Source organism: Symphalangus syndactylus, chromosome 3 (genome assembly GCF_028878055.3).
Source record: "Symphalangus syndactylus isolate Jambi chromosome 3, NHGRI_mSymSyn1-v2.1_pri, whole genome shotgun sequence".
NCBI lineage: Eukaryota > Metazoa > Chordata > Mammalia > Primates > Hylobatidae > Symphalangus > Symphalangus syndactylus.
Genome location: NC_072425.2, coordinates 8,475,330 through 8,493,899, shown reverse-complemented (window position 1 = coordinate 8,493,899; position 18,570 = coordinate 8,475,330). Strand labels below are relative to the sequence as shown.

Here is an 18,570-nt window from a genome sequence, read left to right as displayed (position 1 = left end):
CAGGGTATGGGGGCCACACCCCCTCCGGCACCGGCCCCTGGGCCTGAGGGTTTTGCCGGGGTCACAAACTCACACCTTTGCCCCAGTGGCGTTCCTGACCTTGGCCGCACAAGGGGTGGACAGGAGGTGCTGGCAGAGGTGTGCTGGCTGGGGCCCCCCTGGGCCCCACACGTGCTTCCGGGCCTGTATCCCAAAGAGACACTTAGGTCTGTGAGCACAGATGTGGCGTGGGCCCTAGCCCACCCAGGGGCGTCGTCTGCAGTGAAGCCACAGAGGTGCTCCGGCCCCGGGGCAACTTTGCCAGGGGTGGGCCATGACACTGAGTTCCTCTGCACAGGATGGAGGCATCGTGCCTGGAGCTGGCGCTGGAGGGCGAGCGTCTGTGCAAGGCGGGCGACTTCAAGGCAGGTGTGGCCTTCTTTGAGGCCGCTGTGCAGGTGGGCACCGAGGACCTGAAGACACTGAGTGCCATCTACAGCCAGCTGGGCAACGCCTACTTCTACCTGAAGGAGCATGGCCGGGCGCTGGAGTACCACAAGCATGACCTCCTGCTGGCGCGGTGAGTGGGGCGGCCCTGCTGGCAGGTGGACGCTTCCTGTCCTCAGCAGTTACAGTTTGAGGAGGGGGACAGGGCAAGCAGGGTCTAAGGGAACGCAGCGGGGAAGCCCTCACCTGGAGGGCAGCCAGGGCTCCGGGACCCCGGCAGGGAGCTGGGTTTCAGCTGACAGGCGTGAGTGGGTCTGTGTGTCTGCGTGTGAGAGCCTGGGCTGTGACCCGTGTGCTGTGCATAGCCCGACTGTGATCCTGTGTGGCTCAGAGCCCCACCCTTTCCCTGGGCCCAGGCCCCGAGCCCCGGGCCCACTCCCGGCCACTGCTCAATGAGGTGTGGTCCTGCCCTGGGGGCTGTCCCTGCTTTCCCATGGACCCCAAGCTCCCACTCACAGCCTCCTTCCTGCCCGGCGTCATCTACTCCCCAGTCTCCCCAACCCACTCCCCGCGGCCCCTTGGGGTCTTGGGGTCTCCAGTCGAGTCCAGCCCCCAGGCCGTGCCTCACAGGAGCACGTTTCCGTTGCCTCAGCCCCGCCTAGTGCCCTCCTCCTCAGCCCTGCAGCTGCCCTCACCTCTCAGCAGGGCAGAGCTTCTTGGAGCAACCCTCCCACACTGGCCAGTGAGCTCACACCTGCTCCTCAGCACCCAGCCCAGTGTCTGGCGAATGAGTTAGCAGGAAGTTAGTTCTCCAAATGTCCTCTGAATGAGTTAGCAGGAAGTTAGTTCTCCACCATCAGGCCCCCCAAGTCCTCCCCAGACCCTAACAGCTACAGACCCCAGCCCCCTGCCCCAGGCCCAGGCCTGAGGTCCTGTGTGTAGCTCCTGGCACCTCTGCAGCCTGTGTGGTGATGGGCAGGAGCCTGTGCCCCAGACCCAGCCCAGCAGAGCCCACACCCAGGGCTGCCCTCCGGCCTCCCTTGCCCAGCCTGTGGGCCCCGGCCCAGCATCGCCTCAGGGGATGCAGGCTCCCGTCCATTCCACGCTGGTCCCTGAGGCCCAGCTACCCCACCCCATGCTCAGCCTCCCCCCGGGCCCAGGGGCCTGACCAGCCTGACTCCTCACTCTCAGCCTGACTCCTCTCCTCAGCCTGACTCCTCTCCTCAGCCTGACTCCTCACTCTTCCCTGCCATCCAGGACCATCGGTGACCGCATGGGGGAGGCCAAGGCCAGTGGAAACCTGGGAAACACACTCAAGGTCCTGGGGCGCTTCGACGAGGCTGCCGTCTGCTGCCAGCGGCATCTGAGCATCGCCCAAGAGCAGGGAGACAAGGTGGGGGCTTGGTCCGGGGCTGGGTGCCTCCCACCCCTACACCAGCCTGCGTCCAGATCCCGGGTAGGGGCGGGCGGGTGACACACCACTCATCCAGCTCCTCATGGGAGGGATGACAGGGAGGTCGGTCCCCTAGATCCCGAGTGACTTGGGAGAGTGTGGGCCCCCAAAACAGGCACCCCCACCCATGCTGACGCTGCAGCCCAGGCCCCCATCTTCCACCCTCAGTTCTGCCGCCCCTCTCGGTGACCTCCCCCCGAATCTGTCCACACCCCCAGTCACTCACTCCCTGGGGGGCCCAGCGGGAGGCAGGGGGTGGCTCTGGGCTGCGGCCGTGGGAGGCCGATTTCAATGGCGGTGGTGACAGCAGGAAGAGTGGCTCCGTCTCCGCTTGTGCTGGACCCAAGACAGGCTTTGCTGACCTCCCTCCGTGGCCCTGTGAGGCGAGAAAACCGAGGCTGGGGGGACGTGACTATGTGACTTACCTGCCGTCATACAGCTAGAGGTGGCCGAGGGGGCTTGAGGCCACAGCGTCTGGTCCCAGCTGGAGCTCTCAGCCTCGGGCCTCAGAGGACAGAGCTGAGGACCTGGCACCCTGGCCACACTAATCAGCAGAGGAGGGAGGGATGGAGAGGGAGGGTGGAGGCTGGCTTCCCGGGTGTGCCATCCTCAGGCCTCCGCCCCTGCCCTAGTGTCTGACTCAGTGGGAGCCCCCAAGGCCCTCGCCGTCGAGGGCTGGGACAGTGAGGACACCAGCGCGCCGGCTCTGCACATCCTGTGGGGGTCCGTGGAGGCACGCCCCCAACCCTCCGTGCTGCCCGCAGGTCGGGGAGGCGAGGGCCCTCTACAACATCGGGAACGTGTACCACGCCAAGGGCAAGCAGCTGTCCTGGAACGCTGCGAACGCCGCGCAGGACCCTGGGCACCTGCCGCCTGATGTCCGAGAGACCCTGTGCAAGGCCTCCGAGTTCTACGAGTGAGTGGGGCAGGGTCAGCCCAGGGACCGGGGCTGGTCTGTGCATTTCTGAGCTCCACAGACACTTCCAGACCCCCGACCCCAGCCCCACACCTTCCGACAGCTCCCAGGGCAGTGACGACCAGGCCCGCCTACCCCCCTTTCTCAGCTGCAGGCTCCCTCCCCTGAGCTTGCCCCTGTCAGGGACTGGGGGGACATGACCAAGCCCCAGGTCTCAGAGCTCAAGGACACTGGAGCCCACCCTAGCCACCCTCTTTCCAGGGCATGGCCCTGAGGGCCGCATGGAGGCCGCTGCTCAGCTCTTCTAGCCTGGGGTGGGTGAGGACATGGGCTGGGAGGGACACGGCTCAGAGGCACTTGGTCCCTAGGAGGAACCTGTCCCTGGTGAAGGAGCTGGGCGACCGTGCGGCACAGGGCAGGGCCTATGGCAACCTGGGCAACACCCACTATTTGCTGGGGAACTTCACAGAGGCCACGACCTTCCACAAGGAGGTGAGCAGGGCAGGGTGACAGGGTGGAGGGGCCGGGCTGCTGCAGGGGCAGGGCTGAGCCACCCGCCTGGCGGTCGCAGGGCGCAGTGCTGTGGCCCAACAGCAGGCGCACCCCACCAAGCCCTGGCCTCATCTGCACTTGGTCCTGCAGCTCCTAGCTGCTCACCCGGACACACAGATCTCTGGCTGGCCACCTGGGCAGGGAGGCAGCCCCTGTCCAACCACGTCAGGCCCCGGGGCTGCGCCATGACCACCTGGCCTCCCATCTGTCTCCGTAGCGCCTGGCCATTGCTAAGGAGTTTGGAGACAAGGCAGCCGAGAGGAGGGCCTACAGCAACCTGGGGAACGCCCACGTCTTCCTGGGGCGCTTCGATGTGGCCGCTGAGTACTACAAGTATGTGGTCCCCACAATCTCCCAGGGAGACAGCAGGCCAGGGGGAGCGGGATGCCACGTCAAGGAGGTGCCGGCCCCAAGCTGGGAATCCGACTGCCTCCCCTCCCCTCCTCAGAAGCCAAGGTGGGGTTCTAGGCTGCCCTGGGAAGGGCAGACGGACAAAGCTCATGGGGAGGCAGGCGGTGGGGGAGCCGGCTTATGGGAGGTCTGGGCCGTCTGCCTCCTGGCCTGAGCCACAGAGCAGTGCCTGCCGGGTGGAGCCCAGCTGTTAGCACAGGGTCCTGTACCCAGCCCTAAACTTAACCCCACCTCAGCCTGAGCAGTGGGCACAGCAGTCTCAGGTCCTCTGGGGAGGAGTGGCGGCTCAGGGTGGTCAGGCGACTTGCCAGAGCCTGGCAGGACCCCCCGTCCCCCTGGGGCCAACAGTCCAGCTCTATGGCCATGTGGGGGTGGGGATGAAGCTGGACCCCAGAGAGGCCCCAGAGGGATTCCGGGGTAGGGGACCATCGGGCAGACTGCGTCCCCATTCTTACCTTCCACCCCTCACCCTGGAACCCTCCTCCTGGGGGCTGACCCTGCCACTCTGCACAGGAAGACGCTGCAACTGTCTCGGCAGCTCAGGGACCAGGCGGTGGAGGCGCAGGCCTGCTACAGCCTGGGCAACACCTACACGCTGCTGCAGGACTATGAGCGCGCGGCCGAGTACCACCTGCGGCACCTGCTCATCGCCCAGGAGCTGGCCGACAGGTGTGTGGGCACGGACGCGGCGGGCAGACCCGGCCCGGCCCACAGGCTGAATTACCGCGGCCCAGGCGAGGTGGCCTGGGTCCCATCCCCTGCTCTGCCACTGACCATGCTGTGACCCGGGAGTGGCAGCGCCACTGTGGGGACTGAGCCAGACAGTGTGGACATTGGGCTGGCCACTGACCCCTGGCACAAGCGGGTGGGGTCCCCCTCCCATCCCTCAATTCGCCACCCTCTTGCCCCCACCACCCGTGTATGTATGTAAATATCACTCTCTGGAGAGACAGGCTGGCAGACCACAGGCCCCTAAGTACTGTCCTGTGTGCAGGTCTGGGGCGGGTGGTGGCCGGAACAAGGGGCTCAGAGCCACAGGCCTGTGGCCTTTCACAGGCAGCAGAGAGGAGGGGTCTTTTGAAAGGCTGCCCTGCCTGGAGGCTTAAAAGCGGCCCAAGGTTTTCCTTTGTGGCGTGGTGATGAGAAAGTTCTGGAATACACAGAGGTGCCGGTTGCACAGCATGAATGTACAAAATGCCACTGAATCGTCCACGTGAAAATGATCAAATTCCTGTTGGACACATTTCCCTCCAATATAAAAACAAGCCCCTCACCCAGTGACTTGGGGGGTGCCTCTAAGGGTGGAGGGAGTGCAAGGGAGGAGGAGGATCGCTGGCCACCAGGGGGCGAGCGAAGCCAAGGGCCCAGAAGCTGCCCGCAAAGGCAGAGCCGGCCACAGGCCAGGTTGCTGGGACTCTGTGCGCTAATCCTTTTAATGGGAAGGAAAAAGGCAGAGCTGATTGGGGCTTCTCCTTGAAGGTGGCAGGATTTGTGGGAGGTCCGGCTGGGGGCATTATCCTGCTGTCCGGTCGATGCCCCTTGGGCCTGGGGGCCCCTGATGACCCTCGAAGCCAGGGTCATGCTGGGGCCCTGACCACCAGGGGAGGGGCTGGGGTTGGGGCTGGGGTCAGGCCTGGAGAGGGCGGGTATAAATCTGGTCTCCCTCTCTGGCAGAGTGGGCGAGGGCCGGGCGTGCTGGAGCCTGGGAAATGCCTATGTGTCCATGGGGCGCCCGGCGCAGGCCCTGACCTTCGCCAAGAAGCACCTGCAGATCTCCCAGGAGGTGAGCCAGGCCTGCCCCCAAAGCCCCGGGCATTGCCCAGCCCACTCCAGACAGGCCGGTCCACTCTGCCCCGAGCGAGCGTTTGCGTGCCTGGGCCCCCCTCATCCTTTCAGGGCTGTTGCAGCTGCCTGGTCCTTCTGAGGTCTGGTGATGACATGTTTACCGTGCCCGGGGGTTTTCCTGCAGCCCCCAGCTGGTGCCTTCCTGGGCAGCTGCGTCTCCTCCTCCTTGGAGAGGTTGCACAGGGTCTCTGTGGGCTCCACCCATCAGCACCCTCCTACTGTGGTCAGGGCAGAACATCACAGATGAACTCTGGGCCTCCCGGCTCCTGGCCTGTCCTTACATCACCCACTCCCATGCCACCTCCCTCTGCACACCCCGAGCCTGTTCATGCTAAAGATGGTGCCAGCCCCTACTGACCACCATAGACCCCTGTGGGAGGTGGCCGGGTGGGGAGGCCTGCAGGTGCCCAGGTGAGGGTGGAGAGGGGCGGGCATGCGAAGGTCAGCAGAGCCCCCATCTGAAGAGCTTCTCCACTGGCAGCCAGCAGGCAGCCCCCGTGTCCCTCTGAGTGCAGGCTACAGCCTCCAGGGCCTTCCAGGGCTCCATGGGGCCCTCCCCCCAACCCCATGCCACCCTCCCTTCTGCTTGACTTAAGCAAACAGTTAGTTCCTGAGTGATGTGGATGTTCCTGGGAGGGTCCCCCACAGAGCCTCGGCACACAAGACGGGCTGAGAGAGGTGCAGCCAGGTGGGGCCAGGCCCCGCGCGCACCAGAGGGCACAGGCCCAGCCGCCTGAGACCCCGAGCATCTCTGGGGTGGGACTAGGGGCTGTTGAGGACCTATGGGACCACCTCACCCAGAGACAGACCCCCAGACTCCACTTCCGGGTCCACAGTGAGTCCTGGTTCTCTCAGAGGCCCATGGGTCATTGACCGGTTCAGGTCACTCAGAAGGTCAGGGACGGGTATACTGGGGACCATTAAGGTCCCCTTGGAGCCCACAGCAGGGCCCCCAGCCACACCTGCCTGCTCCGCCACCCCACTCGCCGCAGATCGGGGACCGCCATGGGGAGCTCACGGCCCGCATGAACGTGGCGCAGCTGCAGCTGGCGCTCGGCCGCCTGACCAGCCCGGCAGCCTCAGAGAAGCCTGACCTGGCCGGCTATGAGGCCCAGGGTGAGTTCCAGGGTTGTGGGGGTGTCTTGCTCCCCACAGGGATGGACCGCATCGGGAGCTGCGGAGGGGTGGGATAGAGGCCGGGCCGGCATGGCTGAGGTGGCAGCCGCCAGAAAATGGCGCCTACAAGCCAGTTCTTGGCCTCAAGGACAGCACAGGCCTGAGGTTCACCCTGAGCCCCTCCCACCCGCATCCTGGGTGGCGCCGCAGGGCTGCTGGCTGAAGGACAGGAGGTGGTCGCCTGTTGCCCCGCTGGCTGCTCCAGGGCCTCCCCCCCAACCTGCCCCTGGAGCACTCGGTGCAGGGAGGGCTTCTGTCCTCAGACCCAAGTGGGAGAGGGCTGCTGGGAGGTGAGAGGGCATCAGCCAGAGGGCTGGGCTGGGCTGTGGGAGCCCTGTGTGCCTGGGGCAGTGATCAGGCAAGGCCCAAGGCCATGCGAGGCCACCGTGGTGACCTCATTCACGGACCGCTGGTTGTCCCATGCTGGTCAGCAGTGCTGCAGACACAGGACAGAACATCCCCTGCAAAGCGAATAGACCAATAGGTGCCGGGGGTGGTGCCAGGTTGGGCTGACTTCTTGAGGTGGCTGGCAGGTGGGTGAGTGAGGGGCAGACTTGGGAGGAGCAGCTGCCCCACCCATGTGTCCCCCACCCCCAAGGGTCTTGAGTTTGCCAGCCCCCGAGAAGGGATGCCTGCCTCCCAGAACGTACCTGGTGCCCCCTAGGCCTGCTAAGGACCAGGCTGGGAACACCAGGCTTGGATGTGGTGCTGGGCTGCCGGAGTTTCTTTTTCTTATTTTATTTTTAATAATTAAATGCTTTTATGGAGATAGGGCCTCACTATGTTGCCCAGGCCAGTGTCAAACTCCCAGCCTTAAGCGATCCTCCCAGCTTGGCCTCCAGAAGTGCTGGGATTATAGGCGTGAGCCACCGTGCCCAGCCATCCCCTGGGTTTTTGTGCCACGGTGTTCATGGGTTTCTGACGATGACCTCTCCTGGGAAATTAGGGGTGCATGTCAGCCACCGCAGAGGCTGAAGACAGAGGAAGGAGCAGAGGCTCTGGGGCCCTCAGCGAGCCCGTGGGACCAGGTGCTGTGACCGATGGCAGTGGGTGGGTAGGGGATGGGCTGGAATGTGCCCCCCAGGCTGTCCAGGCCTATTTCTACCCATGGCCGAGGTTTCCTAAGGGTGGGGAGCTCTGCCGAGAGCTCCTGCGGCACCCCAGTACCCCTCCTGTGTCCCTGGCTCGGCACTGCCACCTTCTGGGACCCCAGCAGCAACTGGCCGCAGGGCTGAGAGCAGCTCTGGAAAGGCTCCGCGGAGGCTGCGGCTCTGGGTCCTCCCGACGTTTTCTTTCTTGGAGCCAAGGAAAAGGGGGGCCGGAGTGGGAGGATGCTGGAACAATGCAGCTTCTGTCCCTCTCTGGCTCCTCTGTGCCGCCCCGAGTGCGGGACTCCTTCCAGCCGGCCGGAGGCCTCCTCCCCCAGGGCTGGGGAAGGGTCCTCCTCCTCCCCGCCCAGGGCAGCCCGGCAGCCTGGCTGGGGCCGCCGCCCCGATGCTGCTGCGGGAGGCAGGCTGCACACCTAGAGTCTGGGCGGCCCTGGGTGAGACCCCCGCTCAGCTGAGCCTGGCAGGGGCAAGGCCCTGAGGCCGGGAGTCTGGACTCGGCGCTGCGGGTTGGGGGCGCCACGGAAGGACCCACGCAGCCTCCCCATTCGGCAGGTGCGGAGGGCGGGGTGGATCTGCGAGCTGCGGGAGGGGAGGGGGGTGCAGAGCCGCGCTAGAGCCTGGCCGTGCGGAGGGGGCGCCAGGGCTGGGGGCACAGGAGGGCGCTGCCCAGCGGGGTGTGGACGGGGAGGAGGAAGTCGTCTGGAGGCGGGGCTTCAGCCCGGCGGGGACGTGGCGGGGCGTGGCCTTGCCGTTGTGGGCGTGGTCCATGGGCGGTGGGCGTGGCAGAGGCTGGTGGGTTTGGTGTCCAGCTGATAAACACAAGGAGACTTATGTGTGGCTGGAGAACAAAGAGCCTTGGCTTGGCTCAGTCAGCGTATTAATCTCACCGCCCTCTGCCGGCCCCTCCCCAGCCAGCAGAGAAGCCCCAGCAGTGTGTCTGGGGGTCACCACCCTGCCAGCCACTGCCCTTGTCCAGCTCCTCTGGGTGTGTGGCCTCTATGAGACCCTGACAGCAACCAGCCCCCGCCTCCCTGGCCAGAGGGCACAGGCCCAGGCCTCCCACACTTGCTCCTGGGCTGCCCCACTCCCCACCCCAGCAAGGGTGCCAGGCAGGACGGAGGCTCTGCTGCCACTCTTGGTGTGGGCAGCATGATTGGCATGTTAGGAGGAGGGTGCCGGCCCTGAGCCCTGCAGGACCGCCCCTGCCCTTGGCCCGTCCCCGATGGCCCTGCCTGTCCCACAGGGTGTGCAACTGCCCTCGGTCCTGCTGACCGTGCTCCTCGGCCCTCCACCCTCTGGGCCCTGCTCAGGGCGTTGTGAGCAGGGTCCGCAGGAGTTCCTGGGGGAGCATGCCACCAGCCTTCCTGGGAGAAGTCCCCTGAACGTCCCAACGAGTGGCCTTGGGGTGAGGGATGTGCGTGGCATAACATCCCCTGCAGTTTAGGCTGTGGGCTCCAGCCCTGGCCAGCTGATCAAGTGACTTGACCCACTTGTGCCTCAGTGTCCCCATCTGAGGAACAGGCCTATCAGTAGTGCTGGGAACAGAGCTTGGCAGGGGTGAGAGGCCAGCGAGCCTGAGGGCCCATAAGCCTGTTACGTTCGGGCCCTGGGTGGATGAGGCAGGCGTGGCTGCAGCACCATCCGCCTGTTCCAGCAGCCCAGTGGCCCTTGGGCAGCCGCAGGGATGGGGGATGCACCCTCCGTCCGTGCGCCTAAGAGGGCCCAGACAGGACAGTGTGTGGGAAATGGCACACCGGGTCCCGCACGCAGCAGATACACAGTAAAAGCCCGCTGCTCGGTCACCAGGCTCCTGCCGTATGCCAGGCACTGCTGGGGCCCTCACTTGCACCAAGACCGCTGAGCCGCGTCCAGCAGCTGATAGGTGAGGAAGGGGCAGCCCAGGAGTGAGCCACATGGGATGAGCTTTGGGAGAAAGAAAAGCCCAACAGGGAGGTGTGGGCAGGAATGAGAGAGGCTCGGAGAGGAGCGGGGGTTGGGGGGGGGGGCGGACAGGAGCCGGGGGCGCCGCGGACAGGAGCCGGGGGCGCCGCGGACAAGAGCCAGGGGGAGGCGCGGACAGGACAGGGGGAGGCGCAGACAGGAGCAGGGGTGGGGCACAGACAGGAATCAGGGAGGCGCGGATAGGAACAGGGGAGGCAGGCTGCAGCAGCTTCGGAAGGTGACCATCGTGGTCCCTTCCGACTGCCCTCACAAAGCACCGTAGGCCGGGGCAGCAACAGCAGACGTTTCCTCCTCACCGCTCTGGAGGCCAGAAAGCCAGGGTTGGGGTACCATGTGCTCAGGCGCTGGCGAGAGCCTCTTCCGGGCTGGCAGACGGCGCTTTCTCGTTGTGTCCTCACATAGCAGAGGGAGCGAGGAAGAAAGGGGAGCTTGAGAACACTGGTGGCTTCTCCTAAGGCCACTCGTCATTATGGGGCTCCATCCTCATGACCTCATGTAAACCTCAGGACCTCCTAACACCATCCCATGGGGAGTTAGGGCTTTGATCATGATGCTCCAGCAAAGACAGAGAGAAGTGAGCCGCAAGCTTAGACGGAGGAACAGCAGTCTGGGCAGAGGGAACAGCCTGTGCAAAGGGCCTGAGGCAGGGGGCAGCCTAGTGGGTGGAGGGACGGGGAGACTGTCTGGAGCTGACGGAGCAAGGAGAGGGCCTCGTGGGCCCTTGTGTGAGACCCCCCCCAATGGGGCGGGGCCGTCAGGACCCAGCAGAGAAGGGGCAAGGCCTAGGCCAGCCCTTACCACCCCGCCTGGTCCTTGCATGGAGAGGGGACTTAGGGGCAAGGCTGGGGCAGCAGGCAGGTGAGGGGCAGGTGATCCGGCTCCAGGGAAGTGAGGAGGGGTGGGACTTTGGATCTGCAGTGAGGCAGGGACTGCCTGGATTTCAGACCAGAGGTGGGCGTGAAGGAATGGTGGGCAGCTGAAAATCGGGGTTGCTGAGGTCTGAGCCAAGCAGGCGGGGCGGGTGCTGCCCTGAGGGGTCCAGCAGGCACAGGGGGCGCCAAGATGGTCGATGGGCTTGAGTTGGCCATTGCACATAAACGTCTGGAGCTGGGTGAGGACAGAAATGATGACAGTGTGACGGTCAGCATCGGGTGGCCATGGGGCGGTGCTGGGAGAAGTTTCCAAACGTTGCCCTCGTAGGCGGGAGAGACAGGAAGCCAAGCCAGTGGGACGGGCCTGTCTGGGCAGCTCAGCCAAGGGCACACTCAACGCCTCAGCCGACTCTGCAGACAGAAGGTGCATTGAGCCTGGCGCAGCGGACCTTCCACCTACCGTCCATACCTGGCCATGAGGGCGCCCGCCCTGGAGCCAGACGCAGGCTGTGTCTCAGAAGGGCATTTCAGCCGCCGCTGCAGCCAGGGCCCATCCACGCAGCGTCCTGGTGGAGGGCCAGGCCTGGCAGAAGCAGCTGTGCCGGGCCCAGGACCTGGAGGATGCGGTGGGGAAACCAACTTAGGCCCCCACGGCATTGGGGAGCGGCAGAGGGAGAGCCAGGCCCTCAGGCAGTGCACACGGGAGATGGAGCGGGGCTCTCACTGGGTGTGTTAAGTGAAGGGCCCGCCCCAGCACAGACGTGCCCTTCTGTCATTTCCATGGTGTGGGGAGCAGGCCTCGAACTGTGTGGGGTCAGGAGCTGCCCTCAGAGCTACTTTGCTAATCTGGGTGGGGGTGGGCAGCTGGCAGCCCTTCAGAGAACAGGCCGTCAACCCCAGCCCTGTTCTGTCCCGTTCAGGTTGCACCACCCGAGGCTGGGGCGGCTCCACCTCAGTGCCTGGCTGGATCCTGAATGTGCCGGAGCTAACCCTGATCCCACTGACCGCTGTGGCCACGGGGTGGGGATGGGAGCCCTGCCCAGGGCGTTTGTGTTGGGAGTGGGAGGAGCAGTGGACGGCCCCAGGTCCCAGCGTCCTGCTCAGGCCCCTGATGGCCCCACGTGTGCCTCTGGCTGCACACGTTTCCATCCCAGGCCCCTGGAGAGCAGGAGCTCAGGCTGTGTCCTCGGAGCCCAGAGGCCAGGCCAGGGAAGCGCACGGCCCACACTCAGCCAGTTCCTAATCCCTGCCCAGCTCTCACGAAGCCCTAGGCATTCGCTGTGGGCTGGTCTGGGGCCAGCGGGCTGGAGGCGGAGGACCAGCCTGGGCCCCCAAGTCCTCAGCTCCCTCGGCTCCTGTCCCCTTCCCCCCAGCCGCGTTTAGGATGCTCACCATTTAAACGGGTCACATGGACAGACTCAGGAAGAGGCTGCCAGCAGCCAGGCCAGGCCAGGAGCTCCCCTCTGCCCCATAGGGAGCACCTTGCTGTCCATCAGGTGCCTTCTTAGCTGTCTGAAGCCCCCAGCGCATCCTCATCACTGCCATTCACAAGGTGGGGGCAGGACCCCCTTCCCAGTTGCGGGTGGAGGCTTGGACTCCATTTGGTGGCACAATGCTCAGACAGCAGCCCCCCAGCAAGACCCAGGCCTGTTCTCATCCACAGCGTGGGCCTGTAAGGGAGACCCTGAGAGACCGTGACACTCTGGCCCATTTCCTCCCTCCCTCATGGTCGGGGCCAGGCTCATATTTAAATCAGGGCCCCGCTGAGGCTGGGGTCAGGGGGATGTTGGCTGAGTGATTCAGCTGTGCAGGTGAGGCTGGGAGGGGCTGTGTGTGGGGCCCAGTGCCTGAAATGACTGAGTGACTGCCCGCCTGAGCTGAGCCGGCGCTCTCCCTCTTGATGTTGTGTTCCCTGGCAGGGCCCAGAACCCAGGGCTAACAGTGGGGTCCGGGTGCACCTGAGGCCCCGGCACCCTGCCTGGCCATTCATGCTGCTAACTCTGACGAGTGCCCCAGCCCTGGTGGCTGTGCCCCTTGATGCAGTGCGGTCTGGACGGGGTAAGGGAGTGTCTGGGCCTGCCCCCCACATCTGCCTGATGCAGGCAGCCACCAAGCAGCTTCACTTTAGGAGCTGAGCCCCTCGGGGGGATGAGTGCAGAGGGCAACTGCCCGGCCCAGTCTGATGAAGAGGGCACTGAGCTGCGAGGCGTAGTAATGGGGCCAAGTCTGCTGGTCTGGAGGTGCCAGGACTGGATTCTCAGAGCGCCCACTGATGCCAGGGCTGGCTCTGGCCCCGCCCTTGGACTCACACCGGGTGTGTGCAGGGCTCCTGGGCACAGCCTGTGTCCAGTGTGTCCACGGGTGGAGGGACGCTTGGTTCCCAGGAAGACTGGGTAAGGGTGGGCATGGGGTGGTGGGAGCTGTGGGTGATCAGGGAGGAGGGCCAGGGTCCTCCCGGCTGTGAGAGGCTCCCTGGAGATGTGCCAGGCATAGGGACAGCACAGACAGGGTCCTCAGTGTCAGCCTCGTTCTGCTGTCATCCCCTCTGCCTAGAACGTTCTGCTGCCTTTTCCTCGGTGGCCGTGCCCTATCCGTCCCGCCGCCTCCTCAGGGAAGCGCCCGCAGACCCTGGCTCTCAGCCGCAGCATCGGGCCCTTCCCACAGGGCTTCTTGCCCGGTTGAGGACGTTCCCCACTTCCCAGATTCCATCCCGTTTTTCCGTTCGCTGCCTCGTTTCTGATCTGCCAGGTCTGTTGTGCCCTGGATACAGGCCCCTGAGAGTGCTCAGGGAGCGGCTGGGCTGAGGTAGGGCCCACTCTCCCAAATCCTTTCGGGCCCCGCAGGGCTGAGGGACACCCGTCTCTGCCAGGGCCGTGTTGGGACAGAGGCTTGAAGGTGGGCCTGGCTGTGGGGCTGCCCGGGGGCCCAGGACAGGCATCGGTGGCTCCGCTGAGTCTGTAGCTGGCCGGTGTTGGGTCAGGCAGCTGCGCCCCACCACCCCACTGCGGCTAGAGGAGATGGGGGTCCCTTGGGTGGAGACATGGCCAGTAGGGTGAGCCAAGGGCCAGGAGGGATGGACAGGAGCCCGGGGAAGGTCCCACGGCAGAGCTGGTCTGGGGGATTCATCTGAGGCCTTTGCCTCCCTGACCCTGGCCCGCCCCACCTGCATCTGGGGCACAGCATGATGCACCCTCAGGAGGGGGGATTGGGTGGCCTCACAGAGGTGGCCAGGGGCCACAGAAAGGGTGTCCAGGCAGAGGGAACAGCAGGACTGACTGGGGAGGCCCTGTGTGTGGCGGGGGAGAGGCCTGTCCAGAGCCGGGCCCTTCCAGCACAGGGAGCCAAAGCCAGACCCCACCTGGCCCCACCCAGGGTATGCCCCGTCTCGATACCTATCCCCTTTGACTCTGACAGTACAGTTAGGGAGATGCAGAGGACACTCAGACATGGTACTCGCCTCCACAAGGGGGGCTGGCTGTCACAAAGCCATGGCCAGGTTGGTCCTTGGCCCCCCAGAGACTGGCCTGGCCCACCCGATTCGAGGTGCCAGGGTGGTGCTGGGCTGACCGGGTCCCTCTGTCTTCAGGGGCCAGACCCAAGAGGACGCAGAGGCTGAGCGCGGAGACCTGGGACCTGCTGAGACTCCCCCTGGAGCGGGTGAGCCAGGGACACGGGACCGATGTCAGCACAGCTGCTGCCAGAGCATGGGCAGCAGGGTTAATGAGGCAGAGCCACTGCCACCCACCTCAGCCCGTCTGCTGGGAGATAAATGTGCCCTCCTCGGCCTGATGCCCTGCATGGACCCATCTGCCACCTGCTCACCCATGTCCCTCAGCGTCTGGCCAGCTGTGCCCCAGGCGAGGCATGGTCCTCACACATTTCAGGCCCCCATGCTCCACCCAGCTGCTATGCCACCACACCCTCAGGAGCCCACAGACAGGGACAGCCACTCCTGCCTGCTCCCTGCCCTCTCGGACTCTGCACACAATGTGGGGACAGCTGCTGCAGGTGCAGACGCTGCCTGGGGTTCAGCAAACCCACACAGACAGATTCGGGGGCTGCCTGGCATAGGGCCCTGGGCTGGCCCTGTGCCTGCCGGCAGTGGGTGCTGTGTGGCCTGGGCCGGCAGCCTGACCTCTCTGAGCCTCTGGTGTGGACTGTGTTCAGTTGTGGATGGCCGTCAGGGTTCTGCTGTGGGGCAAGACCCAAGGACGCCCACAGTCACTGTCGTTGCTGGTATAAGCCGGCTGATGTTTGGCGGGGGGCCACTGGCCCTCAAACGCCCCACCCTGCCTCTCCCGGCCCCAGCCAAGGGCCCACAGCCCCAGTCCTCTCCTCCTCCCTGGGTACTGAGCACCTACTGTGTGTGTCCATGAAATGGAGGCGGCCTGGCCTTCCCTTCAGGGTCCTGGGATGGGGACATTGGTTCACAATTGCCCAGGACATGCACAGCTTTACCTCTCCCCAGGAGCAGAATGGAGACAGCCACCATTCAGGGGACTGGCGGGGGCCCAGCAGGGACTCGCTCCCCCTCCCCGTGAGGAGCAGGAAGTACCAGGAAGGCCCGGATGCTGAGAGGAGGCCCCGGGAGGGCAGCCACTCCCCACTGGACAGCGCCGACGTCCGGGTGCATGTGCCACGCACGGTAGGCGTCTTTAGCAGCAGAGCCAGGCCAAGAGGGAGGAGAGCTTGGCAACTGTGCCCCAACTCCACTGCCAGCCAACGGGGCCAGGCCAGGCCCGGGCACTGCAGGGAGGCAGGGGTCCCTCCCCGGTGCACCTGGTGCAGTGCTGTCCTGGGACCCCGGTGGGGGCTCTGGGCAGGGCTGAGTGTTTAGCATTGTGGTCGCACCTGGCCTCAGAGGCCCCGGCCACCAAGGAGCCTCCTGGGGACTCTGAGCTGGGCTCTTCTGCATGGAAGGCCCCGCCTCTCTTTGGGCCTCAGTTTCCATCTTGTTCACCAGTTGGGGGCTGGTTCTTCCCAGCTTTTAGGTGGCCTCTCTCTCTGACCCCAGCCCCCACCCTCCTTTGTTGGGACCCTCCAGACCCATCTGCTAGTCGCAGGAGCGTGTCCCTGAAAGGGACTGGCTGCCTTCACTGTGAGAGCCGGGCTGCACAGATACCCCAATGGGGTGCCTCTTCCTGAGGCGGCTCTTGGAGGCTCTGGCCAGTGAGGTCAAGCCTCTGTATCCTGCCAGGGCCCCGGAGGGGTGGACGAGGCCAACGCAGTCCCTGGGGGAATCCTGGGATCTCTGACACCTAGAGGGGGTCCCTGAGCAGAGGGGCCTGAGGGGCACCCAAGCCACACCCATGGTCAGGCCCTGGTGTGGAAGCACCTTCAGCTCCAGCTGGGCCAAGGTGCTGGGGCCTCTCCTTGTCGGTGCAGGGGCCGGGGCAGGACCGATAGTGAGTGGGGTCATGGAGGGGATGCAGCTGGGTGGCGTATGCATGGCTGCAGAGCCCCTGGTGAGGGGACAGCAAGGGGCTAGGTCCACCCAGGGTTCCTCCTGGTCAGTAGCTGGGAGGCCCCACCCTGCCCTACCCCACCTGGAGCAGAGGGTCACAGCCCAGCAAGCAGCAGCAGCGCAGCCTGGGGGCCACCCGGGTCCTCAGGGCTAGCCAGGAGCCCCCCACATTGCTGTGGCACACAGGGTGGGGCAGTTGCAATGACTGCCAAGTGTATGGGTGGACGGACGGGGGACAGACAGACTGGTGGTCAGACTTGGGGACGGTGGAGGGACGGGGGACACGCCGGCCCTGTGCCTGGCAGGTGTCAGCTGTGCCAGGGCCACCCCAGCCACGGGGGAGCTGGTTGGTGTTCAGGGGCACTGACGGGCCAAGTCCGGGTTCAGAGGTCAGCCTGGAGCTCCCCCAAACCGGACGGCTGGGTTCAAACCACTAGAAATAGTCTGAAACTGTTCCTCCGTGGGCACCAACCCGCAGGGGGGTGTGGGTGCCGGGCTGGGATTCGAAGCTCCGGAGGCTGCCCAAGCCCATCCTTCCCACCAGCAGGGCACAGCCTCCCTCCCCTCATTCAGCCCCAGCACTGCCCAACCATCTGGGCTGGGTCCACCGTCCACTGACGGGAGAGGTGCAGAGGGAAGGGCACCCAGGGAGCACCTGGTCAGGCCTTCCCGGGGGTCCCGGTGACCCCCCAGCCTCCCTGGGCCTGGAGGGAGGAGCAGGACTGGGACCCAGACACCTGCCCTGTCCGCAGCTGGCTCTGCCCATCACATCTGGGCTGCCAAGGAAGGAGCGGGAGGCTGGCCGCATGTGTGGGACAGACCAGAGTCAGCCGGCCTCGGGGGCAGATGGCTTTCTAGAAAGCACAGCCCGAGAGCTTCCAGGTTTCACGTCCCCCCAACAAACTGCCCTGCGTCTGGGCCAGCAGGGCCAGGGGACACAGTTCCAAGTGTCCAGCTGCCTGGCCCAGCACTCTGGAGGCCTTGGCCAGTGCCCCAGGGAGCCCCCACCTGCTGCGGGCCCTGCTCCCCTGGCCCCTGCAGCCACCGCAGGGCAGGACGCCCAGGACAGCCAAGATCCTGGCCCCAGACAAACGGGGTTCCCAGGGTCTGTGAGGACGTGGCAGGGCCTCGTGGCTTTCTGCTAACCTGAACCCTACTGGCCTTCCTGAGGTCAGAACCTTGGGTACCGCCGAGTAAGGACCGTCTGCACCCTGGTGGCAGCCTGCATGGGGACTGCAGCGAGGGTAGGTGGGGGACACATCCCTGGGGGATCAGTGGCCGGGTGGGCCCCCTTCCCCCTCTGCTGGGGTCCTCAGGGGAGGGGTCTCAGCTCTGAGTTGGAGTCCTCATCTGCAAAGTGTAGCTGATACCGATACTGCGCCGTTGCTATTGTTGACCAGCCAGCCCCTGCCCCTCCCCACCCTGTGCCCAGACAGTGCAGGAGCCTTGCAGCCAGCACATTCGGGGCTTTGGGGTCTGAGGCGGTGTGGCTGGGTGTGGTCTAGGGGTCCAGAGAACTCATCCTGGGGTGGAGGGTAGGGGGCAGGGCAGGGTTGGCCTCAGAGGCTGGAAACAGTGTGGGTCCAACCAGGAATGAGACAGAGGGGCAGCAACCAGAGGCTGGAGCTGAGCGGGCCCGGAGGCCCTTGAGCCAGGGCACTGGGGAGCCACCGAGGGCTGTGGGGCAGGAAGGGCCGTCCTGGACAGAGGAGTCCAGATGAGGACAGCAACCCGCCCAGGTCCTCTGCACCTGCCTCAATGGTCAGGCTGAATAAAGAGGTGGCTTTCCCCACCTGGCCCAGCTCTGGAGGGAGGCCCAGGGGCCCGGGTGTCAGCGGGAAAAGGGCTCTTCAGCAGGCTGTCCGCCCACAGGCACGGGGAGGGGGAGGCTCACTGCTGCGCTCGCTGGTGGAGTGTTTACAGAGTGCGCCTGTGTGTGAGTGCGAGCCCACGTGTGTGTGTGTGTGTGAGCTCGTGCGTGTGTGTGTGCATGCGCTCAAGTGAGCAGGGGCAGGTGCTAGGAGGGCTGAGCCCTTGCCCAGGGTCCTATTTAAGCCTCAGGCATCCTAGCCTTGAGGCAGCACTTGGCACTTTGGGCAGGGCGGTGGTGGCCCTGGGCACCTTGTGTCCTGCCTGCGCTCTGTGTGGCCAAGCACCCAGTGTGGCTCCCCGCTGCTGTGGAGAGAGCCTGTGATCCACGTGAGTCTGGGGTCCCTGGCGTCCTAACAGGTGGAGGCTGAGGGAGCACACAGGCCTCTGTGAAGCTTGGTGGGGTGGTCTTGGTCAGGGTGCAGTCCCCTCCTCTGCAGGAGAAACTGGGCTTGTGCTAAAGTAAGAGAGACTAGAGTCAGACTTAAGGAGGGACTCTGAGACCTCTGGGAAGG

General features: G+C 65.2%; 1 protein-coding gene across 3 annotated transcripts in view; it reads left to right on the top strand.

The window, feature by feature from the left end:
• Positions 1-18,570, top strand: part of GPSM1 (G protein signaling modulator 1) — a 31,193-nt gene that overhangs the window by 6,766 nt on the left and 5,857 nt on the right. For 2 of the 3 annotated variants that reach the window (XM_055270383.2, XM_055270382.2), the window contains exons 2-11: positions 338-559; positions 1,684-1,819; positions 2,644-2,795; positions 3,164-3,287; positions 3,565-3,680; positions 4,272-4,427; positions 5,433-5,541; positions 6,596-6,719; positions 14,309-14,379; positions 15,191-15,367. In XM_055270383.2, the coding sequence (XP_055126358.1) occupies positions 338-559; positions 1,684-1,819; positions 2,644-2,795; positions 3,164-3,287; positions 3,565-3,680; positions 4,272-4,427; positions 5,433-5,541; positions 6,596-6,719; positions 14,309-14,379; positions 15,191-15,367 (1,387 nt within the window). Of the gene's footprint in view, positions 1-337; positions 560-1,683; positions 1,820-2,643; positions 2,796-3,163; positions 3,288-3,564; positions 3,681-4,271; positions 4,428-5,432; positions 5,542-6,595; positions 6,720-8,381; positions 8,441-14,308; positions 14,380-15,190; positions 15,368-18,570 lie in introns of those variants that run through there. The other variant, XM_055270384.2, reaches the window with a different exon arrangement.